The 24,147-nt window shown below is 56.7% G+C and overlaps 1 protein-coding gene across 3 annotated transcripts; it reads left to right on the top strand.

Annotated features, from left to right (window-relative positions):
- The first annotated feature begins 787 nt into the window (after positions 1-787).
- Positions 788-22,926, top strand: SPIRE2 (spire type actin nucleation factor 2). Of its 3 annotated transcripts, XM_055145895.1 has the most exons (15): positions 788-1,076; positions 7,124-7,167; positions 9,787-10,146; positions 12,277-12,357; positions 12,441-12,605; positions 13,131-13,217; positions 13,323-13,431; positions 13,625-13,794; positions 14,141-14,330; positions 16,223-16,317; positions 17,565-17,699; positions 17,767-17,834; positions 20,686-20,713; positions 21,637-21,752; positions 22,043-22,926. In XM_055145895.1, the coding sequence occupies exons 1-15, from the start codon at positions 800-802 to the stop codon at positions 22,263-22,265; spliced, it is 2,148 nt and encodes a 715-aa protein (XP_055001870.1). In that variant the 5' UTR covers positions 788-799; the 3' UTR covers positions 22,266-22,926. The 3 variants fall into 3 exon arrangements, with proteins under 3 accessions (XP_055001870.1, XP_055001868.1, XP_055001869.1); XM_055145893.1 differs by lacking the exon at positions 21,637-21,752 and having other exon boundaries at positions 792-1,076; positions 22,043-22,217; XM_055145894.1 differs by lacking the exon at positions 7,124-7,167 and having other exon boundaries at positions 945-1,076.
- The last annotated feature ends 1,221 nt before the right edge of the window (positions 22,927-24,147 follow it).

The following is a 24,147-nucleotide window of genomic DNA, read 5'->3' as shown; positions in this document are numbered from 1 at the left end:
AACGGGATGATGATGATGATGATGATGATGATGATGATGATGATGATGATTCTCACTTATGGCCCCTGGGATGAACGTGAATACAAGTACCTGTGCAGGGCTGGTGTGCTACATGGACACCCTGAATGCAGGTGTGCAAAGGGGAGGGACACACACAGGTGTCCCCAGTTCACCAGAGGCCCAGCCTCACTGGCAGACACCCTGCAGAGGACTTTATGTGGGGGGCTGGGGTACTCGCATGCTGTCCCTCCTGTTTGGCCCAGTCCACACGGGACCACGTGCTGCCATGGGGTGTGTGTGGTGCAGAATAGTGTGGGAACGCCATCGCTCAGCTCTGGCTGTGCCCTTCACTCCTCACCCTTCCACACCCCATTACCTTCTTCTTTACACGGGGCTGAGTCTTCAAATCCCACTTGAGAAAGCCGGACACCGCCCCTTTCTCATTCTGCCCTCCCGCTCCTTCGAGCCTCGCCCCCTGACCCCTCCTGCCAGCCCCACCCGCCGGCCCCACCCGGATGACCACGCCCCTTAAGCCCCGCCCTTATAAGCGCTGACCCCGCCCCCTGCATGTCCACCTGCGGCGCGGCGCGGTCCCTCTCCCTGCCCCGCCCCGCCCACCGGGCCGGCCCCGCCCCGCCCACCGGGCCGGCCCCGCCCCCACCTGCAGCGCGGCGCGGTCCCTCGCCCTGCCCCGCCCCTCCCGCCGGCTCCGCCCCGGCCCGGCCCCGCCCCCACCCGCGCGGCGCTGTTATGGAGACGGAGCGCGGGGCCGGCGGCGCGCGGCGGCGATGATGGGGCCATGGCCCGGGCGGGCGGCTGCGGCGCGGCCGCGGCGGGGGCGCGGGCGGGGGGCGCGGGCGGGCCGGAGCCGGCGGAGCTGTCCCTGGAGGCGGTGCTGAAGGCGTACGAGCAGCCCATCAACGAGGAGCAGGCGTGGGCCGTGTGCTTCCAGGGCTGCCGCGGGCTGCGGGGCGCGCCGGGCGCCGGCCGGCGCATCCGGGACACGGCGGACCTCGTGCTGCGCAGGGACGGCTCGGTGGGCGCCCGGCCGGAGCCGGGGGCCGCGGGCGCGGCGGGTGAGCGGGCCGGGGCGCGCGGGGCGGGCCGGGCCGGGCGCGCCCCCTCCGTGGCGCAGGGACCCCACCCCTTCCCCGCGGGCCCGCGGCGGGGCGGGTGTGTGGAGTCCGGGCTGCTGCGCCTGGCCTTAGGCCCAGGGCCGGGCACTAGCCCTGGAGAGACGCGCGCCGGTGGGTGACTTAGCACTGGGAGCCACCGCTTCCTCCTCCCCTGCCCGGCGGGCGGAGGCTGCCCTGGACTTGCACCTCCCCCTCTCGCGGTCACTCTCCCCAGCTGTATTTGCACAAACGGCACCGGTGTCCCGGTCCAGTGGGAAGGAGCATTGGGGCCTGGAGGTCGGGCTGTCCCGAGCTGCATCTTCCTCTCTGGGGAAATAGCTCGGCCCAGGTGCTGCCGGCCAGAGCCCAGGCAGGGCTGGCTCCATCTCCCTGGCCCTGGCCCACCCAGCTGCAGCCACATGCTCACCCCAGGCTGGGGTCAAAGCTCTTTCTGAGTCATCTGCTGTCACCTGCCCGGGAGGAGCCAGCGGTGCTCGGTTTTCTGTCCCTTGTGATCTTTCATTGCTCCCTTGAACATGTCCTGGGAAGGTGGGCCAGTGTTGGGACTTGCTGCCTCTTCAAAGATTGAGGGAAATAGATTCTGGAACTTTCCTGTGCCCTTGTTGAACTTTTGTGAATCAGCTGTAATTCGGATCAGCCCCCTCCCTCTTGCCAGAGGCCAGCCTTATCTCTGGGACTTGGTTGATTGGGAAATTGCTGAGAGATGCGTCTTGATTTCTTGCAGTAAATAGAAATCAGGCCCCGCCCCCTTCCTTTGTAGTTTCATAAATCTAGGTAGTAAGCAAATGCTTAAGATAACTCTATTTTGGGGGTAGGGAAGGTGCTCAGGTCTTACTCCCGACCCTGTGCTCAGGGGACCATATGTGGTGCCAGGGATGGGGCAAGGCAAGCACCCTGCCTACGGTACTTTGTACTATTTCTCTGACCCCTAAGATGACATTCTGAAGAAGCAAGACCACAGTCACGCTTGGGGAATGAATGATTTTATCTGAGCACACACAGTCTGGGGTTGGCCATAACATGCCTCATAAGCTATGCTGAGGCTTCTCCACGGTTACAAAGGGGACAGGTGAAGTTACTTCTAAGCCTGTTAATACAATCGCCAGGTGGGGGAGGGAGGGTGGAGAGAGAGCTCAGTGCCTGTGGGCACCACACGTTCCCCTGAGCACAGGGCAGGGGTGACTGCAGACCACCACTGGGTGTGCCCTGCCCCTCCCCCCGGGTTTATTTTTAGACCGCTGAGGTAAGAAGTGCATTTGGCCTCTCCTTGCATGCACTTCCTTAGATGCTCTTGGCTGATCAGCTGGCGCGGCTGTACCCAAGATCCTCCTGTGGTCTTGGTCCCTTGGCTGCCTGTGTGGCACGGCTGGGCGCCCCCACGCAGTCTGTCTGCCTCTGCTCTACCTCTCTCTTGGGGTGCCTGTCCCTCCTGACCCCTCATGCTGCTTTTCCTCTGCCTGAATTTTTGAGGCTACCCCTGAACAGGGATGGGGTGCCACGTGCCGTGATACCCCCACTCGTCATCCACGGGTGCTGACTGTGGCCCCGAAGTTTCACCTGTAGCCTGATATAGAGAAACAGCCGCAGAACAACCTCCCGGACAGGGAGACGGCCCCAGGCCTGGCCCAGGGGCAGCTGTGCCCACTTTGCTGGCCAGCATGCTGGGGCAGCCGTGACATTCTGTACTGACCCTGGAGGCCCCTCCTGTTGCACAGGCCACGTGCCCTGGTGCTGGGCACACGGTGGCACTGTGGGCTATGTAGGCCTGTCCTAAGTGACCAGGAACAGCCTCTTGCTTGTCTGTCCCAGGTCTCATTGGTTCATTTTGGGGTCACACGTGGCAGTACTTGGGCTACTCCTGGCTTGGTGCTCCAGCGTCACTGGGTCCAGATAGACCCAGGGCTCAGGGTCTATCTGGGGTGACTCCGTGGGAGGCACGTCCCTTGGCCCTGTATTGTCTCAGCCCCCCTATCTGTTGTTTATAGGAGCCACATCTGGTTGTGTTTGGGGACATGTATGGCCAGAGGTGCAGCTCAATTGAACCTGCCTTTTATTTACTTGCTTATATATTTGGGCTTTGGGGCCACTCCTGGCTCTGCAGGTGGTGCTTAGGGGTCCGAATGGGGTGCTGGGGAACAAATCTGGGTCAGCCATGTGCAAGGCAAATGCCCTCCCTGCAGTATTATCTCACTGTCCTTTTCGGTGAAATTTTTTTTTTTTTTGCTTTTTTTTTTGGGTCACACCCGGCGATGCACAGGGGTCACTCCTGGCTCATGCACTCAGGAATCACCCCTGGCGGTGCTCAGGGGACCATATGGGATGCTGGGATTCGAACCCGGGTCGGCCGCGTGCAAGGCAAACGCCCTACCCGCTGTGCTATCACTCCAGCTCCCCTTTTCGGTGAAATTTTAAAAGTAGATTTGTAAAGTAAGTCATTCAGGATGTCCCCTTCCCTTCCCTTGCTGCTGAGTCCAGGGCCAGGCTGGCTGGGCTGCGCTGGGAACGTGCCCTTCCGTAAGCTGAGGGGCGCAGGACACCCTATGTCAGTGCCCCCGTCTCCCAGGCTGCAAATGTAGACTGTAGCTGGGATCAAGCCCAAGGCCTTCTGCTCTGCGGCAGGGCCTGTGTCCTGGCCATGAGTGTTGGGCCAGAATGGGGCTTGTATGTGGGATTAGAGCACAGTCCCCAAAGGGGGTCACCAGGACTCACCCGAGCATGGCTCAGGACCACCATGGATAGATCAGTCTCTCTTCCCCGGCAGAAGTGCGGGCTGCTTCTTCCTGTGTCTGTCCTCCCATTTCTGTGGCAGAAACTCTTTGATGGACCTCACCTGCAGCTCCTGGGTCCTCCTCCCCCCGATCACGGGCCCCGTCCAGGGACCCTGGCACCCAGCGCAGACCCGGGTGGAGAGGGAGCCCCTTTGCTTCCCCAGGGGGGGAGGAAGGAACGAGACCCAGCACAGTCGGGGGGAGTTAGGGGCTGGGGGTGCCTGGGGGTGCACCAGCCTTACTCCCTGCACCTGTCTCTGAGTGGGGGGCGACCTCACAGGTTGGTGGTGTCTATGGCTCGTGACCAAGCTCCTGGGGAGATCACGGGGGGCTGTGCCCCCCCAAGAGAACCTGCCAGCTGAGGCATCGGAGACACCTCAGGCTCCTGCCATGAGCCCCAGCAGGTTTGTGGGTGCATTTGGACAGTCGCCCCGAGGGTCCCTGGTGTTGCGGGCAGGCTGGAGCCTTTGGGGTGAGCCCTGGAGCTGGCGATGTGTGGAGAGCAGTCTGCTCTGATCCAGGCTCACCCCGAGTCCGTCCCTTGGCGGGCTGCACACTCAGGCCATCGGTCCCTTCCAGCAAAGATTCCAGGGCCTCGCACTGCCCCCACCGCTCCTCAGTGAGGCCCATCAAGGCAGCAGGTGGGGACCGCCGGTCCGTGCTCTGGGTCCCACTGCGCCACCAAGCGTGGCTGTGGCAGTTCAGCACAGACGGACAGCCGGGCCTGCACCCGCTCTGGCCACACTGGGACACTGTGTGCTGCTGCCCTGAGGAAGGGGTGCCCAGCCCCGTGAGGACCCCGGGCTGGCTGACCGTAGCTCAGCATCAGGCTAGTGAGGGGTGAAGTCTGGCATGGGCAGACCCCTCCCTCTCTGGAGCCCAGTGAGGGCCACAGGGAACAGTCACATGATCGCCGAGATGCCGAGTTTGCTGTTGCTGGCCCGTGTGTGGAGGAAGCACCCAGAAGGCTGGGGGCCTTCTCGGGATGACCCAGGATCTGCTGGCATGTGGACATGCCTGTCCATCTCTGATCAAGGTGGCCATGGGGCCCCGGCTCCAATTTGGGGGCTGTGAAGGGGGCCAAGTGTGCGAGCCACCACACACAGGCCCTGCTGCAGCTCTGCAGCCGCCCTCTGCTCTCCTCTCCCACCCCTCACTCCCCAGCTTCTCTCTGAACAGCTGCTGGACCTGCCATTTTCCTTAGTTCAGGACATAAAATCTGTCTCTCAACAACAGAGCTGGTCTCCACTGTCAGTTCAGGACTGGACGTGAGCAAACACGGCCTTTGTGGTCTCTTGGGCAGCCTGTGCTCTGAGCGTCCTGGCAGTTGGTGCTCTTGGGCACGGGGCTGATCTGATTCCAAAGTCTGTGTTTGCTCTGGACCACAAGTTCCTGTCCTCAGTCCTACCTCTTTTTTTTAATTTTGGTCACACCCATCAGTGCTTGAGGGTAGGCGTTATTCCTGGGTCTGTGTTCAGGGATCAGCCCCGGCTGGCTCAAGTAACCATATGGGATACCAAGGATTGCCCCCAGGTCGGCTTTGTGCAAGACTAGTGCCTTACCCATTGTGCTATCTCTCTGGCCTTTCAATCCTACCTGTTTTTTTAGGTTTCGAGCCATACCCAGTGGTGCAGAGGGCTTACTCCTGGCTTTGTGCTCCTGTGGTAGGTCGACTATATCTGGTGCCAGAGAATGAACCAGGGTCTGTCATGGGCTGTTAGACCCATTCACTATTCTCCCCATCCCCTCCGTACTGAATTGTGATAGAAACCGAGAGGTGTCTGTCTCTCTTGCTCCTCCCCCACAACCACACACAGATGGACACTGCAAGACACTTCACATTCATGCATGGTGCACACGGTATACAACATGCACGCCCATGCTGCACACATGCACAGTTTATATTCTACACACCACATGTGTGTACACGTGCACAAATACACTGGCATGTACACAAATTATACATGTGTGGTACACAGGACACATACACACAGCCCACAACACATATACACACACCTGTTTGTATACCTACACACAGTGTGCTGTGTAAGCAGACACATGTACAATCCAGAATGTACTTGCAAACATTTGTGTGCACCAGCCACAGAGTGTGTATAATGGACATGCTCACACACACACACATAGTCCTTAATTTTTTTTTTTTTTTGCTTTTTGGGTCACACCTGGCGATGCACAGTGGTTACTCCTGGCTCTGCACTCAGGAATTACCCCTGGCCGTGCTCAGGGGACCATATGGGATGCTGGGATTTGAACCCGGGTCGGCCGCGTGCAAGGCAAACGCCCTACCCGCTGTGCTATCTCTCCAGCCCCCATAGTCCTTAATTTTTGAGCCACACCTCTCAGTGCTCAAAGGTTACTCTTTGCTCTTCACTCAGGAAACACTCCTAGTAGTGCTCTGGGGACCAAAGGGATGCCTGAGATCGAACTCGGGTCCTGTGTTTACAAGGCAAATGCCCTGTACACTGCATTGTCTCTCCAGCTCCACCTTAATTTTGTTTTGTTTCTGTGTTTTTTGTTTTTTGTTTTTTTTTTTGCTTTTTGGGTCACACCTGACGATGCACAGGGGTTAACTCCTGGCTCTGCACTCAGGAATTACTCCTGGCGGTGCTCAGAGGACCATATGGTATGCTGGGAATCAAACCCGAATCGACCATGTGCAAGGCAAACGTGCTATCCACTGTACTATTGCTCCAGCCCCTCAACTTAATTTCTTGACCTGTAACATTCCCCATACTGCAAGCCAATATGTAAAGCAGTATGGTTGTGTTTAGGGGTATATCCAGCGGGTACATGCAGGGGAGCTAGTGTGTACTGGGTATGTCAGGTGTGTGCAAGGGTACGTGTAGGGGTGCATGCAGGGAGCTAGTGTGTGCAGGGGCACGGGTGTAGGTTCATGCAAAAGTGTGGGTATGCAGGGGTGCAGGGTGTGCAGGGAGGTGTGTGTGTGCACCAGAACAGACCTTCTCCCCACTTCCCCATCTGCCACTAACCACATGTCCAGTCCAGGGGTCCTTTGGGAGCTCTGTTGGCTGCTGCTGCGTGTGGGAGTTCATGTAAGTGATTGTTCTGTTCTCTGTTGGCGGCCTTCTGGGTTTCCAGTAGACTGGAGTGCTGATGGGGCTGTGTCGGGGTACAGTCAGACTGAGCCCCGGGGGAGTACCTCTGTGTGCACTTAGTCACTGTTTTCTCCCACTACAGAGTCTGCCACGATGGTGGGGTCACCAGCCAGCTCAGAAGCTCAGGTACTTGTATTTAAAATACTACTTTGGAGGGATTTGGGCCACACCTCCCAGCCTCTGAACCTTTCCCCTCCCCAAGCTTCTGCTTGCCCGAGGGAGGGCGTCTGCTCTTCTGCTCCCTGGACAGAGGGCATCGGGTAGGGAGGGGCCGGCAATTACTGGAAGATCAGGCCAATCTCTGAGGTGGACTTGCTGTCTGCCACTGCCTCCTTGTTTAGGCTCAGATACCATTCAGGTGCAGTACCAAACTGAACTCCAGCAAGTCATACTCAGCTGCTCAACTGTCTCTTGCACCCTCACTCTAGCCACCCCAAACCGTGTCCCCGTAGTAACCCTGTAGTTCTGGAATCTGAGCTAGGAAACAGCTGAAGTTTCTTTTTCTTTTCTTTCTTTTTTTTTTTTTTTTTTTTTTTATAATTTATTTATTTTTAATTAGAGAATCACCGTGAGGGTACAGTTACAGATTTATACACTTTTGTGCTTATACTTCCCTCATACAAAGTTCGGGAACCCATCCCTTCACCAGTGCCCATTCTCCACCACCCGTAAACCCGGCGTCCCTCCCACCCTCCCCACTCCCATCTCCCCCCCACCCCACCCAGCCACTGTGGCAGGGCATTCCCTTCTGTTCTCTCTCTCTAATTAGCTGTTGTGGTTTGCAACAAAGGTGTTGAGTGGCCGCTGTGCTCAGTCTCTAGCCCTCATTCAGCCCGCAACTCCTTTCCCCCACATGGCCTTCAACTACAATGTAGTTGGTGATCGCTTCTCTGAGTTGCCCTTTCCCCGGAACGTGAGGCCAGCCGAGAAGCCATGGGGTCAACCTCCTGGTACTTATTTCTACGGTTCTTGGGTATTAGTCTCCTCTTTTTCTTTTCTTTCTGAGTCACACCTGGCAAAGCACAGGGGTTACTCCTGGCTCTACACTCAGGAATTATTCCTGGCGGTGCTCAGGGGACATATGGGATGCTGGGAATCGAACCCAGGGTCAGGCATGTCAAGGCAAATGCCCTACCCACTGTGCTATCGCTCCAGCCCCATGAAGTTTCTTTTTTGTTTTGGGGCTACACCTAGTGATGCTCAGGGTTTACTTCCCACTCTGCACTCAGGAATCACTCCTGGAGGTGCTCAGGGGACCATATGGGATGCTGGGGACTGAACCTGGGTCAGCTGCATGCAAGGCAAGTGCCCTCCCTGCTGTCCTTTTGCTGCGATCCTCAGTAGCTGGAGTTTCTGAGGCTGGCTCCTGGCCCAGATTCTCCTAATGGGAAGGCTAGTGCTCTTTACTTTTCAGGGAGTTTCCGGAATCTCTGGCTGGGCACAGAGGAGCTTTAAACAGTAGCATCAGATAAGTACTCACTTCAAGTTAACCCTTCCCGTGGCATACTGCTTGCTCGATGGGTGGATCAGCACTGGGGTGGTGGCTCGAGTGGCGGGAACAGGACCAGGCCTAGAGGGGTGAGAAGTAACAGAAGTTCACTGCACCATCTTCTTAGTGCCTACTTCAGCCCTAGGAAAAGGTTCAGTTGGGGTTATCAGGGGCAGGCCAGCTGTCCTCAGACACAGGACACCTTCTGGGGACCCATTGTCCTGGGGCTTGTCCACCTGTCGGCTGGTGTCCCTTGGGTCTTTGTTCCTGAGCACTAGTGGTCGTGCCCCCCATGCAGGGAGACAGATTCTGCCTCGCAGGCCCTCCCAGGCCCCAGCTGACTCCAGCCACCCATGCAGGGTCAGAGTTCCAGGAGAGCTGCTCCAGCCGATGCAGCTGGTCACCCCCAGGTTCCTCTCCTCTGCCTAGGTGGGAGCAGGAACCGGGTCCTTTCTGCTTAATCTACTGTGAGGGGCCATGGAGAAGCACAGAGCAAGGACTTGCTTGCCACATGCTGACCCCATTTCTGTCCCTTGTACCACCTGTGGCCTCCCAACCCTACTAGGCCCTCTCACTGGGCACACAGTTTTTTCCTGGTTAAATTTGCATACATTGAAGTTAACATGCAGTTTAAAATATTTAAGTGAGGTGCTGGGATGCTGCTCACTGGTAGACATGCCCTTTGTGTGAGCTCCTGGGTTTGGTCCCAGAACCACATAAAGAAATATGAGGGGTGTCACTTTGTATAAATTCAAGTGCTTCATGATAAGTACTCCAGCAATTATTCCAGCAATAATGAATCTACTGGTCTGTGATTTGAGACCTGCTCTTAAATTCTCTTAAAAGCTAAAGTTAGGTAGGTTGTGTCTCTTAAGTTCCTGGAGTATACTTCATAAACACACGCACCATGTATTGACACTACAGTTGAGAACGCAGGCACTGGGGCTGGAGAGGGAGGTCAGCCGGCCAGTGCTTGGCCTTACATGTGGCTGACTTGGATTTGATCCCCAGTACTACGTAGGGTCCCCTGGAGCCCCGCTAGGAGCGATCCTGGAGTGCAGAGCCAGAAACCAGCCCTGAGCACTGCCAGGTGTGACCCTAAAACAACGAAGAACGCAGGCCTTTGCAGCCCCCTGCCCGCCCAGGTGGATCCGGCCTGACTGCCTCCAGCTGCTGACCCGTGCTCTTGGTGTCCTCTGGGGCTTCTGCCGGTCTCGCCTGAGCGTGACCCCATGACCTGTCGCCCCATCCTGCAGATGGTGCAGTCCCTGGGCTTCGCCATCTACCGAGCGCTGGACTGGGGGCTGGACGAGAGCGAGGAGCGAGAGCTGAGCCCGCAGCTGGAGCGGCTCATCGACCTCATGGCCAACAACGACTGCGAGGACACAGATGGCGGCGGTGGCGCCGACGAGGGCTACGGCGGGCCGGAGGAGGAGGATGAGGGGCCCGAGGGCCCGCGTGTGGTGCGCACCTTCGCGCAGGCCATGCGGCTGTGTGCCCTCCGCCTCACGGACCCCCGAGGCGCGCAGAGCCACTACCAGGCTGTGTGCCGTGCGCTCTTCGTGGAGACGCTGGAGCTGCAGGCCTTTCTGGCCAGGGTCCACGAGGCCAAGGAGGTGAGGGCCCGCACCCGCTCTGGGAAGTTGGTGCCTGAAGGGGCCCCTGCAGCCAGGCCCAGCCCCCGCGGCCGGGCTCCCCCCCCGTTCTGCAAGGAGCCAGTGGGCTGCATGCAGCGGTGTGGCCTCCACCCAGGCCTCCCCCTTCAGGGCGTGGCTCTCCCCACAGACACACGTGGCCCACCTTGACCTCCTGCTTCTCAGACCCAGGAGCAGTTCCGAGACACAGTGGTGGGCGGGAGGTCTGCACAGGGGAGAGAGACTGCTCGCTGACCCCTTCGCAGCAAAGACCACGTTTCTGTGACCACGTTTCTACGGCAGTTTGGTGGATGACTGGGTGAAAGATTCCTGGTTCTGTCTTGGCTGTGGGGTGTTAAAGGACAGTCTTGTCCAGAATGGGAGGGCGTGAGCAAGACCCTTGCCTCCTGCCGTGGTCCAAGGAAACAGCAACAGAATCTAACAGCTTCTTCCCAGGTTCTTAGCATAGAAGTCCCTCATGTTCTGATATCCTTCTTGGATGTGTCTTGATGACCTTTTCCCAGCCCCAAAATACATATCTGAGACTGTATCCTGGATTGTGTAGTAACACCGTCTCATGCACCCACCCATCCACTTATCTGTAGCCTTGACCGTTTATCAAACCCTCCATCCACCCTGCTGTGTTCCCATACATCCCATTATCCATCCGTCCATCTACCCACTATCCATCCACCATTCACTCATTCACCATCCAACCAACATTTAAGACCTAGACTGTGCCATGCTGTGCCAGGAACCAGAAATACTGAAGTAAGGAAAGGCAAGTACAGAAAACGTTCACGGAGCCAGAGTCCACACAGTGCTGAGAAATGCAGACTCCTGCTGGCTCATGCGTGCAGAAGCAGCTCTGGCTGTTCTGAGGCTAGCTGCGACCCAATTAGAGAGGCTGAGAGAGACACCCGAGCAGCAGTGCTCTCAGCTGGGGGTTCTCCACACATGGGGACGAGGCTTCTGGGCCCACAGATGCTCTTGTGTGAGCAGTGTCTCAGGGAGAGGTGCAGTGTTGGGGAACAGTTTTCCCCCAATGTGCCTGGACACGCTGTGCTCCGGGTCCAGGCAGACGTGGGGTGGAGGGTGATGGGCACGCGGAGAAACACCCTCCAGGAGCAGCTGATGGCTGTTCACTGTATTGCCAGATACACACATATTCTATAGGGGAGGTCTCAGCGTGCAAGAAAGTCCAGTCACATGAAGTTCAGCATTATTGGCGTGTCACCTCTCCAACTCTGCTTTGCCCTGGTCCGATCCCCATCAAGGCTAGATGCTGCAGTTAGGAGACTTGCTAAGCATGCGTGATGGTTTCTGTGTCTGGGGCTTACGTGACCAGGAGGGCGAGTGAGGCTCAAGGCCAAACACCTGGTGCTGGCTGACACCCTGTTCTGGCCAACTTTGCCCAGATAATCCCTCTTGTGAGGCTTTATTCTGGGTCGCCTTGCAAGGTTGAGTCTTATCTGCACCAGTGTTTGTCACCATGCTCCACAGTGCAGTGTGTCTCAGTCAGAGATGCAGTGTGTGTCTCAGGAGGGCAATGTATGTCGCAGTCAGGGGTACAGTGTGTGTCTCAGTCAGAGGTACAGTGTGTGTCTCAGTTGGGTGCAGTGTGTATCCCAGTAGGGTGCAGTGTCTCAGTCAGGGGTGCAGTATGTGTCTCAGGGGTACTGTGTGTGTCTCAGTCAGGGGTGCAGTATGTGTCTCAGTCAGGGGTGCAGTGTGTATCCCAGTCAGGGGTGCAGTGTGTGTCTCAGTCAGGGGTGCAGTGTGTGTCTCAGTCAGAGGTACAGTGTGTGTCTCAGTCAGAGGTGCAGTGTGTGTCTCAGTCAGGGGTGCAGTGTCTCAGGGATGCAGTATGTCCCTAGGGCCTGTGGGATGGGTGAAAAGACATGGCTTCCTTTGCATATAGAAGTTTCTGTAACTGCCCCGTCCTGGGAGAAGCTGTTAGAGCTGCGGTGTCTCATGTCCTCTGTGTCCAAGCGGACGACTTGGCTTCTCCAGATGGACTTCTGAGCCCCAGGGCCTTGGCTCAGTTGAAGGGGAACCTGTGAGGGAAGGACTTGGGCCATACACTCATAGCTCCTTCCTCTACTTTGACAGATGCTGCGGAAGCTCCGGGAAGAGGAGCCTCAGGCAGAGAAACCCCTGGCAGAGCTTGATCACCTGGGGCACACCGACTGGGTGAGAGAGCAACCCCACTGGACACATGCAGGGCACATGGTCTGTCTGAGGGGTTAAGGCTATTTCCATTTTCTCTGGTCCAGACTCGCCTCTGGGTCCAGCTCATGCGGGAACTTCGCCATGGAGTGAAGCTCAAGAAGGTGCAGGAGCAGGAGTTCAACCCTCTGCCCACTGAGTTCCAGCTCACCCCCTTCGAGATGCTAATGCAGGACATCCGGGCCAGAAACTACAAGCTGCGCCAGGTCATGGTGAGTGAGGGGAAGCTTGTCCAGGTCTCAGTGAGCTGGGAGCCTACTTCCACCTTGCTTTCTCTGAGGCTCTGCAGTTCCTGCTCTTTAGCCTGTATCTGAACATAGGCCTGCTAACAGGCCTGGGGCGGGGGGCGGGGGGCGCACAGCGATCCTGGTGAGGGAGAGAGATCTGGAGGGTCCTGGAGAATGGGCAGGAGCTGAGGTCTCGGTGCTTTCTGAGCCCTCCGGCCCTGGCCATGTGGTAGCAGTGCTTTAAAACGTCATTGAGGGCTGGGGAGATAATCCCAGGGCCAGAGCAAACGCTCTGGATGCAGGAGATGGCCTCTGGCACCGAGAGTTCCCTGCGAAGTAGAGCCACAAACAGCTCCCGTTACACTAAATGTGACCCCCAAACAAACAAGAAGGATTGATTCCCCCTCTCCATGTGAAAATTGGAGATGTGACTAATGAAGGCGTGAGGCCATGGAGGCCACTGTTGGGCCATCCCCCCATGGCCTGTCTTGGCTGCCCGTATCCCCACAGGTCAATGGGGACATCCCTCCCCGGGTGAAGAAGGATGCACACGAGCTCATTCTGGACTTCATCCGCTCCCGGCCCCCCCTAAAACAGGTACCTGACCTCTACCCAGAGTGCTCATAGGAGGGTCAAAGGTCAGCTCCGGGGTCGTCCCTTTGCAGTGCTGGATCCTGGGGGTCCCCCGTCTATGATGTGCAGGTCTCGGAGAGAAGGCTGCGCCCCTTGCCCCAGAAGCAGCGGAGCTTGCACGAGAAGATCCTGGAAGAGATCAAGCAGGAGCGGCGGCTGCGCCCTGTGGGGGCCCGGGGTGAGCACCCCTCGTCCCTCGTCTCGTCCTGTGCCCTCCCCTGGGCCCTGCGCTGACCAGCCGCTTATCCTCTGCCTTCCTCCCAGTGCCCTGGTGCCCTCCTGGGGGACCCCGCCCTGCCCCCACCTCCCTCTCCCCCTCCAGGGCTCTGTCCTGTCCTCTCTCCCCATTTTCCACTCCACCGCTCCCTCAGGGTTTGGCTCCTTGCCCTGCATCCTCGATGCCTGCTCTGGGGATCTCAAGGCCGCCTCCTGCATCAACCTCTCTGTCCCGGATGCTGCGGGCAGCACCCTGCGCCCTCGGCCCCGGGTGCTGCTGAAGGCGCCCACCTTGGCTGAGATGGAGGAGATGAACACATCCGAGGTCAGAGCCAGGAATGGGGTGGCTGAGCAGAGCCAGCGCCAGGCTCTGGTGCTGGAGCACTGAGTCCTGCTGCTCCATCGGGAGCCACGTGGCAAGGCAGCCCCAGGCCACCTGTCCTCACACACAGGGTACTGATGCAGGGTGGGCTAGAGAGCAGAACCTGGTGGTGGACAGGCCACAGGGTCCACCTGAGCGCCCTCTGTGCCCAGGAGACCAGGGTGAGAGCCACATAGACTGGCCTCCGGGGATGCTTTGGAGGCCTGGGAGGCACAAACCCATACTGGGCTGTGGCAGGGGCACGGTCATACTGGGGTGGATGGTCAGGCTGGGCTTACTGTGTCTACAGGAGGAGGACTCTCCATGTGCAGAAGGCACCCTGAAGCGTGACCGCTCCTTCTCAGAGCATGATCTGGCCCAGCTTCGCACGGAACTGGCCTCTGGCCATCAGCTGGACACTCAGCCCGCAGGAGCCCTGCAGCCATCGAGGCCCCGTGCAGGCAGTGCACACAGCTGGAGGCCGAGCACCCAGGAGCATGGCAAGTGCCACCTGCCCACCTGCCTCCTGCTTACAGGACATTGAGGCCCATTCTCACCTCAGGCTGCAGCCCCAGTGGTCTTGGGAGAGGGTGGGGCTGGGCCACACCTGCTGGTGCTCAGGGATTCCTCATGGTTCTGTGCTCCATGGTGACTCCTGGTGGGGTCTGGGGACCTTGTGGTATCAGGGGTGAGATGGGGCTTGGCTTCGTGCAAGACAAAAAGCTCGGCTGCTATCTCTCCAGTCTCTTTATTTAACTTTTATTTTTTTTCTTTTTGGGTCACACCCAGTGATGCACAGGGGTTACTCCTGGCTTATGCACTCAGGAATTACTCCTGGCGATGCTCAGAGGACCATATGGGATGCCGAGAATCGAACCCTGGTTGGCCTCGTGCAAGGCAAATGCCCTACCCATTGTGCTATTGCTCCAGCCCCTATTTGAACTTTAAAATATATTTTTATTGATATGCTCTTGGATTTTGGGCACATCCCGTGATGCTCAGGGTTTGCTCCTGGCTCTGGACTCAGGAGGTTCAGGAATTACTCCTGTTAGTGCATGTGACCTTATGGGATGCTGGGGATCAAACCTAGGCTGGCTGTGTGCTGATAAGACAAGTACCTGCTGTACTATTTCTGTGGCCCAAAATCTCTTAAAAATTTTAAGTTAAAGGTGCTGGAGAATTAGGACACTGGTTAAGGCACTTCAGGAGTAATCCCTGTGTGCAGAGCTAGGATTAAACCTAAACATCGGAGGGTGTGACTCCAAAACCAAAATAAATTATATTAGAGACCCAGGGGCTGGAGTGATAGCACAGCGGGTAGAGCGTTTGCCTTGCACGTGGCCAACCTGGATTCGATTCCCAGCATCTCATATGGTCCCTCAAGCACCGCCAGGAGTAATTCCTGAGTGCAAGTAACCCCTGTGCAATGCAGGTGTGATCTCAAAAAATTAGTGACCCATATTCAGTGTAACACTTTTTTAAAAACAGAAATATTTCTGGATTCCGGGAGATATAGTTGAGAGAGCTGGAGATATAGTTTATTTAATTAATTTATTTATTTTTGCTTTTTGGGTCACACCCAGCAATGCACAGGGGTCACTCCTGGCTCATGCACTCAGGAATCACCCCTGGCAGTGCTCAGGGGACCATATGGGATGCTGGGATTTGAACCCGGGTCGGCCGCGTGCAAGGCAAATGCCCTACCCGCTGTGCTATCACTCCAGCCCCTGGAGATACAGTTTAGACCCCGAGTTCCATCCTTAATTCCACGTGGCTCCCTTAGGCCCCACTAGGCCAGGTACCATTGGGAGTGACTCCTGAGCACCACAGGTCTGCCCCCGCCCCAAAGGGAAAAATTCCCATAGCTCTATTACCAATTACTACTAACACATTGGCCTGTAGAAATAAGGCTAGCCAGATGGATGGATGACAAACGAGGGGATGATGAGCAAGAGTCTGAGAAGCAGATAGATGGACAGACTGAATTCTGCCCATGGACAGTATCCAGAGTGTTGTACAGGCAGATCCAGAACCTGCCTGACACCTAGCCCTCACAGGCCCCCTGTCCCATCAGCAGCAGAGGGCAGGACACACGCCGACCACACAGAACTAGTTCCTGCCACCTCTCGGGGCCTCTCCCTGGGCAGGACAGGCTCTTCTCTGCCCTCAAGATCACCTAAGCAGCCCCGTCGCTTCTGGCCACCATTTGGATAGTCCCCGTTCAAGACTCACTTTGTTTTGTGAGGAGGCCCTGCCTCCCCAGAGTGCCCCCAGACTCAGAGATCCCAGCCCTGCCTCCAGAGTTGGGTGGTGCCCAGACCAGCCTGCTGCTGCCCTCCACCCCCTTACTCCAGGTCCCTGCCTGACTCCTGACTTCACACTCTTCCTCCAGGGGTGACTGCACAACCCCAGCTGGACCCCAGCTCCCGGCCACACAGCCACCAGGGCGCCGCCTGCACAGCCCCAGATGCCAGTCACCGGTGGCTGGTGAGTGGCAGAGGGATGTTACCTGTCGGGGGTCACCCTAGGGTGTGGTGTCATAGAGAGGTCGTGTCCACCCTGCTGGTCTCGACCCCCAGGCTTGGGGCCTGGGCAGCTAGAGCCCGTAAACTGTCATCTCAGGACGCTGCTCTCTACTGCCACCCTCTGGGCCCTGTGAGCTCTGCAGTTCCAGGTCTGAGAGGGCAGGTTCCCGACCTTGGGTGTGGCTTGGGAGACCAGGGACTCTTGACACTTCCCTCTTCTGGGAAGGGGAAGCGTACCCTACCAGGCAGTGCTCATGGAGCCATATGTGGTATCTGGGAGTTGAACCCAGCTCCGCAGGAAGCCCCTTAGCTCTCCTGCCCCCTCAGCAGTGGGGAATCTCATCTGATTTGCCAGTCTGAACCCCACTTGCACCTGACCCTTGAGCGGGATTAGTACAGGTGCTGTAGCTGAGGGGTACATGGATGTCCGGGAGGCTCTGAGAGCGGACTGTGCTGTTGCCAGGAGCACTTCCTGGAGACAGAGCTCCAAGCTGAGTGGCAGGTTGGCCCACATCTGCCGGTTGCCATTCTAAAGGCTGTGGGTGGCCGGGGTTACGGCTGCAATGCAAGGCCCATAGTCCCATGTGAAACTCCCAGGCCTGCTTGGGGCCCTCCATCTGGTCCCTCGCTTCACCCGTCTGTGCTCTGCGGATTGAGTGGCTTTTGTGCCATGTCCTCAGCACACTTTCCCCTGCTCCTTCGGTCTCAGGGGCTTGCAATGGCCACTCTCAGGGTGGGGATTGGGGTCCAGGCCCTGTCCTTGAAGGAGAAAGTCCAGCAGCTCACTGAGAGTGAAGTGTACCCTCAGGTCTGGCCCGGCTGTGCCACACTCCCGAGCCAGACACCCCTGCCCTCTCCTGCACAGTCACATTGCCAACCTAGGCACTGCTCTGGTCTCACAAAGAAGGGTGTTGGGGGGATCCAATTCTATGTTCAGCCTTGGAGAGTTTGGGGGGCACTCCACATCGGCCCTGTTGATCAGGCAGTTTTGGGAGGATGTTCTCCAGAGGCCGTGGTGTGGCTGTAGGTGGGAACAAAGTGGAAGCTGATGTTTGCCCGAAGGCCAAGGTGGGGATGGGTTAGAGGGAGTCTGGAAGGATGGATCAGAAGGAATGGAGTCAGAGGGAATGGGTCAGGGTGTGGAGGAGCACTCAGTGGGGTGGGGGGTGGTCAGGGACCCTGCCCCCAGCGCCTGTGGCCTGCCTACAGGAGTTCAGCCACCCTGTGGAAAGCCTGGCCCTGACAGTGGAGGAGGTGATGGAGGTGCGCCGTGTGCTGGTGAAAGCAGAGATGGAGAAGTTCCTGCACAACAAAGAGCTGATCAGCAGCCTGAAGAAGGGGAAGGTGAGGGCCTGGGAGCAGGAGCGGGATGGGGCAGTGAGGACCAGCCCTCAGTCACCTTCCCCTGCAGGTGTGCTGCTGCTGCCGGACCAAGTTCCCATTGTTTTCCTGGCCGCCGACCTGCCTCTTCTGCAAGAGGTAAGCCTCTGGCTAGGTCCAGGCTGTGCAATGCAGGCTCATGTCCCTTTGCATGGGGTCCACACTGCTGAACCCTGGAGTATCAGAAGTTTTTACTTAGTTTGGTTTTAACTTGAGTTATCTAAGGGACCCCATTTTCAACCAATTTGGGTTGACAGGAACCGGAGTAGGTGCCTTCTCCCTGAAATACCAATGATGAACCAACCTCAGGGGCTGGAGTGACAGGACAGTGGGTAGAGTGTTTGCCTTGAACACAGCCAACCCGGGTTCAGTCTCCGGAACCACACATGGTCCCCCAAGAACTTCCAGGAGTGATTCCTGTGTGCAGAGCCAGGAGTCAGCCCTGAATACCACCAGGTATGATGCCCCTCCCTCTCCCAACCCAACAACTTCAGCACAGAAAGTGAATTCGAAACATTTTTGTAGCATCAGGAATCACACTCAGGGAGAGTGGAGAAGCCGGAAAACAGGCTGCAACAGGCCTCTGCATACTCAAAGGGGAGAGTCCCGTGCAGGGACCCTGGGCACTCCACAGTGCAGAGCACACAGACAGGCACGGGAATAACAGAGGCTGTGGGAGCCAGAGCTGGAGCTGGCTGAGCCCCGTGTGAGGGGGAGAAGGAAGCTAGGGGGCTAGAGCCATAGAACAGCAGGCAGGGCACTTACACTGCATGTGCCAACCTGTTAGATCCCTGGTACCCTGCATGGTCCCTCAGGTTTGTCAGCAGTGACCCTTGAATTCAGAACCAGGAGTAAATCTTGAGCACTGCTAGGTATGCTCCCGGCAAGCAAACAAAAAAAATGAATGAAAAAATATGGGGCCAGAGCCATAGTCCTGTGGGTAGGGAATTTACCTTGCACTTGACCAACACAGGTTCAACCCCATCACCTTATGTTCCCCTGAACCTGCCAGGAGAGATCCCTAAGCACAGAGCCAAGAGTAAGCCGTGGACATTACCAGATGTGGCTCAAGAATATTTTAAATAAAAAAAGTGGGCCAGGGATATAATGGAGCACTTGACTTGTGTGATTGAGGCCCTGGATTGGATCTCTTAACAATACAAAATAAATACATTTAAAATTAAATAAGGGTTGGCGATATAGTACAGCAGGTAGGGCTTTTGCCTTGCACACAGCCACTCTGGGCTCAGCCCCTGGCACTGCTCCACCTAAGTAGCCAGGAAGATTCCTTACCACTGCTGAGTGTGGGCCAAAAGAAAAAAAGAAAAAAAATAAGACACTGATGTGGGATAATATATGCAAATATTATTGAAGTCCCAAAGGAAGGGGTGGGGCAGAAAAAAAACCTCCATAGAAATAATGGCCAACAAAAAAGGAAAAAAAAGAAAGAAAATAAATTATGGCTAAGAATGTTATTCATGATCCAGGAGAGAGCTTCAGACTGACACATGCTTTGCATGGTGGAGCCCAGATTCAATCCCTGACACCACATATGGTTCCCCAGCAGGGATCAGTGAACACCAGCTGAGAGCTACATATAGAAAAAGGTTTTTAATATTGATGAAAGATCTGAACCCACACAAAAGTTCATGAACCCAAGTGCAAGAACTACAAATAAAATCATGGCAAGGACATACTAAATTGACCAAAACTTCTGCTAGAGAAAATTATTTTTTTATTTCAAAACTCCTCAGTAACCGATAAAACTTGCAGAAAAAAACTATAGAATAGTTGAGCAGCATTCCTGTCAAGGAGACACATGCCAGTGACCAAACACCAGATTCTGGCCATAAGACATGAGTTGATATCACATGGGTATGCAGCAAAGTAAAATCAAAATTTTGAAAGCTGATTAATCACAGCACATAGGTGCAAAAGAACATGGTGGCTCATTTAAAGAAGTGACTTCAGACACATCTCCAGTGGTAGAGGGTGTGCCTTGTGTCTGGGGAAGGCCCAGGTCTGAACCACACTACATGCAACAGCAGTAATTCAAAAGACGAGGTGAATGTGGATACTGTGAGCACAGCCACAGGGGTCCTGTGCAGAGCATGTGTAATTCCCATCTTTCTCAGGTTGTTGTAGCACAGCTGGATTTGTAGCTGTCTCGAGCAGCATCTTGTGAATGTTTTCCCAGAGCTGGAGCCAGAGAGGCAGAAAAGGGGTTACTTGCTATTTATAACTGAATGTCACTCTTTGACTTGTTTTTGGGCCACACCTGGCAGTATTTGAGGCTTCCTCCTGGTGGCTGAGCACTTTTCCGTGTTTGGGCCACATCCAGCTGTGTTCAGGGGTTATTACTGGCTCTGCACTCAAGAATCACTCCTAGTATGCTTGGGGACCATATGGGATGCCTGTGATCGAACCTGGGTTGGCTGTGTGCAAGCAAGTGCCCTTAGCTGTACTATTACACTTCCTGTCTTATAGCTTTGGTGCCACAGTTGAGCACTTTATTTTTTTGCTTTTTGGGTCACACCCAGCGATGCTCAGGGGTTACTCCTGGCTTTGCACTCAGGAATTACTTCTGGCGGTGCTTGGGAGACCATATGGGATGCCGGGGATCGAACTTGGGTCGGCCACGTGCAAGGCAAACGCCCTACCTGCTGTGCTATCGCTCCAGCCCCAGTTGAGCACTTCTTTTGAGCCTTAGTACCATGTGGTCCTCTGAGCATCACCAGGAGTGTTCCCTAAACTCTGAATTGGAAATAGCCCTGGAGCACTTGTTGGTGTGGCCCAAAAAGAAAACTAAATAAAACTGAGCACCCAGTTCCTCTGGGTCGGATGGTGTATAGTAGTGAGAGGTGACAGGCAACTGTGTGGAGGACATATGGGGGGGGGGGCTAGGGGGCTAACCTACACTTAGCCTGGTGTGCTTTCCTCTCCCTTTTAGGGCCGTGTGCAGCCTCTGCAGCGTAAAGGTGAGTGTCGTCTGGGGCCTGAGGGAGCTTATGCCCAGGGGGCCAGAATAGGCACTGCATCCCTTCAGGAGGTACCTCCTCCCTCTCCTGCATCCAAGCTGCTCCACCTCCCATTTCTTCTTGTCTAGCTGCCACAGGCAGTGATGCTCAAGGGTTACTCCTGGGTCTGCACTGAATTATTCCTGATGGGTTCAGGAGACTATATGTGGTGGTGGGGATTGGACCAGGTTAGCCACATGCAAGCAAGTACCCTACCTGCTGTACCATCACTTTGGCCCTTCCATTCCCATTTCTAAAGACACTTGTGGTGTGCTATAGTGCCCCTATTTTGGTGCCCAGAACCCAGTCCTTCCCCCTTGAGGGTCTACCCTTTGTCAGGACAACTTGAACATGTGCAGAGCTCCACAGAGCAACCATTCAGTGTGTCTATCTACATGCAGGACACACATATTCAAGATGTCTTTTAGGTTGGAGAGAGAGGACAATGGGGAGCTGACCTGGGTTCAATCATTGGCATTCCATATGGTTCCCTGAGTACTGCCAAGAGTAATTCCTGAGTGCAGGAGTGATTCCTGAGCACTGCAGGATGTGGTCCATAACCAAAAAAATATATCTTTGATGAGTGTGCAGTCCCAGGCCTAGAAAGCTCAAGAAGTAAGGATTTGCAAGAGGCACTTAGCTCCATCCACATGTCCCCCCAAACGTGGCATGTTACACCTCAGCCCTTTGGCATGACCCTGCTGAAAGGATTCTGAGAAGCAGCACTGTTGCCAAATCCTCCCTTCCTGTCACCTCCTGGGGGTGTTCTGGTGCTCTTGATGTGGTAGGGTGCTTGATCATCCTTGAGAAAGTCTGCTGTATGCTCTTGCTCCGACCCCAGCCTCTCCAGCTCTCCTGGAGGTGACACCCCTCTCTCACTCTAGATGAAGATGCCTTCTAAGAAGCTCGCACACATCCCAGTCTACGCACTGGGCTTTGAGGGTCCTCTGAAGAGGTCAGCCATGAAAGCCACGCCTACTCAAAGAAGAGATGTCTTCCAGTGCGTTTCTTTGTCCCTTGTTGCGGTCATCTTGGTGGGCAGGCTTTGACAGTAACCTCAGAGCCGGGGGCGGTGCTAACTGCTGGGACACTTCAGGGTAATGGGAAGCCAGGTGGTGCTTCTGAGATGGTCTGCATCGCCTTGGGGGTTGACGGCAAAAATGTGAGGTACACATGGATGGTCAGCACCAACATGTTGTCTTTGCTGGCATGACCCATGTTGGTTGCTGTCCTGGGTGAGGGCTATGGTGGATAGGACGGGGCGGTCCTCCCTGACACCCATCTGCTCAGATCCCTGCAGGGGCCGCAGTGGCAGAGCGTGGAAGATGAGTTCCCACACCTCTACACACATGGTGGCGTGCTCAAGGACGTCTGCAGTGACTGCACCAGCTTTGTGGCCGATGTGGTACACTCTAGCCGCAAGAGTGTGGATGCCCTCAACGCAACCCCGCACAGGGCCCGGCAGACCCGGTCCCTCTATGTCCCCAACACCTGGACGCTGGATTTCAAGTGATGCCCCTGAAAAACTGTACTGAGTGCATGTACATTCATACATAGACCGCGATGTAACACACCCGCAGCCTATATATTTATAGACAGCTCTCCTGGCCCCCGAGTCCACCCGGGGTCAGATTCACTCTAAGACCCTCTCAGGATTCCTTAAGCGGAACAGCAGTGGGAAGGAAGCAGAGTGGAGGGGGAACAGAGTGCTGGCTGCCAACCAAGAAGCATACTGTCCCCTGTGGGCCCTTGGGTTATTCCAAAGGGGCCACAGCACAAGCACAAATCCAGGGGGCCAACAGGCAGACCGGGGACACAGGAAGGAAACAAGGTTGGGAAGACACTGAGAGCCTGGAGCAGAGGAATCTGGGCGGGGGGCTCTGGGGAAGCACCCATCCCATGCTGGTGTCTCATCTCAGGGACGAGGACATGGCAGGCTGCAGGCCTGGGAAAGCTGGAGAGGGTTGGTCCTGTAAGCGTTCACTCCTTCGTCTGGAAGGCATAACGCTAGGGCAGACTGCCACCAGCCTGCCTGGCACCACACCTCAGCCACCCAGGGCATCAGGTGCCACTGTACTCTCATACCCAAGGTGCGGGGGTGGCGGCATGGGGTAGCTGAGCAGCTCTGTATGTGCAAATGACTACTCTTGGCCTAATAAAGTTGTTCTCCAGGGTCTCGTGTGTAGCGTGGAGCCCGACGGCTACACAGACACAGGGTGGGAGCCAGGCTCGAGGGCCAATCCATGAGCTGGTCCTCTTGGTCCTGTGACCAGCAGGGCTCTGTGGGACAGTGGAGCCTGTTCCGGCCCTCCAGATTCTCTTCTCTTCTCTGGACAGATGGTTGCCCTGGGTCTGCTGGGTGGGAGCTCCACTCTGCTCCCAGGAGTTGGTGCTTGGCCACAACCGCCCCTCCCTGACAGGGAAGCACTCCAGGCAAAGGGATGAGTACTGAAAACACAGCACGTCTGGCTCTCACTCCAAGCCCACGCTTGGTACCTCTGTGCAGGCCACAGGCCAAAGTTTTACACCCAGGGCACAGATGGCACTTGCAGGAAGCGGGCAGCCCACAGGGTGAGTGGAACTGGTACAGCCAACAGAAACGGCCGGCTCCCACTGCTAGGTGGCCCTGGGGTCCACGGTGCCCCTGGTGCCGCAAGGCCAGAGCACACTGCACCCATGCTTGAGTCCCTGTACCGACCCATCTGGACTGCCGGCCAGCGCTGCCTGGAACATCTCCGGGTGTCCTGAGCACTGCTGGCAGACTCCAGGAGTAACAGGCAGGGCACTCGGAAACGAGAAAGCAGAGCTGGAATGCAGAACTGATCCTGTTGACGGGAGCAGGGAGTGCGGGCCCACCCGCGCCCTGGAGTCCCCCGAGGCCCTTCTGAGGAGCAGCTGAGATCCGTTGCCCACAGCGTCTCTGGCACCCGCTGGGCAGCGGGGCGGGGGCAGCCGGCCTCCTGGCCTGGGCCGCACCCCGGACCTCACCTGCTGTTCTCGTGGATGTGGGCGCAGCCTCCGGACGAGGTGGAATGGCCAAGTGTGCTCCCCCACATGCTTTTGTTTGGGCCACACCCGGTGACGCTCGCGCACTGCTCCCCAGGCGAACACGGGCGCCCACCCTCGGCACTGCGCCTGCCTCGCGCGGGCGACCGGCCGATCCCGGCTGCCCCACAGGCCCCGCCGGTGGCCCAGGGCCGGATCCCCGCACCCCTGGGCGTCCGCGCCCTGCAGGACAAGCCCCGAGCGGGCCGAGCTGCCCACTCCACTATCACGGAGGCAGGACGGGACCCCAGAGCCGCAGCGCCCGTCCGCACGAGCCTCCCGCCCGCGAGCGGACGCCGTCGCGCGAGATCTACGCCGGAAGTGCCGGAAGTGCCGGCCCTCTGTAACGC

This window comes from Sorex araneus, chromosome 8 (genome assembly GCF_027595985.1).
Source record: "Sorex araneus isolate mSorAra2 chromosome 8, mSorAra2.pri, whole genome shotgun sequence".
Lineage (NCBI taxonomy): Eukaryota > Metazoa > Chordata > Mammalia > Eulipotyphla > Soricidae > Sorex > Sorex araneus.
The sequence above is the reverse complement of the archived record's forward strand: the minus strand, read 5'-3'. Positions and strand labels throughout refer to the sequence as shown.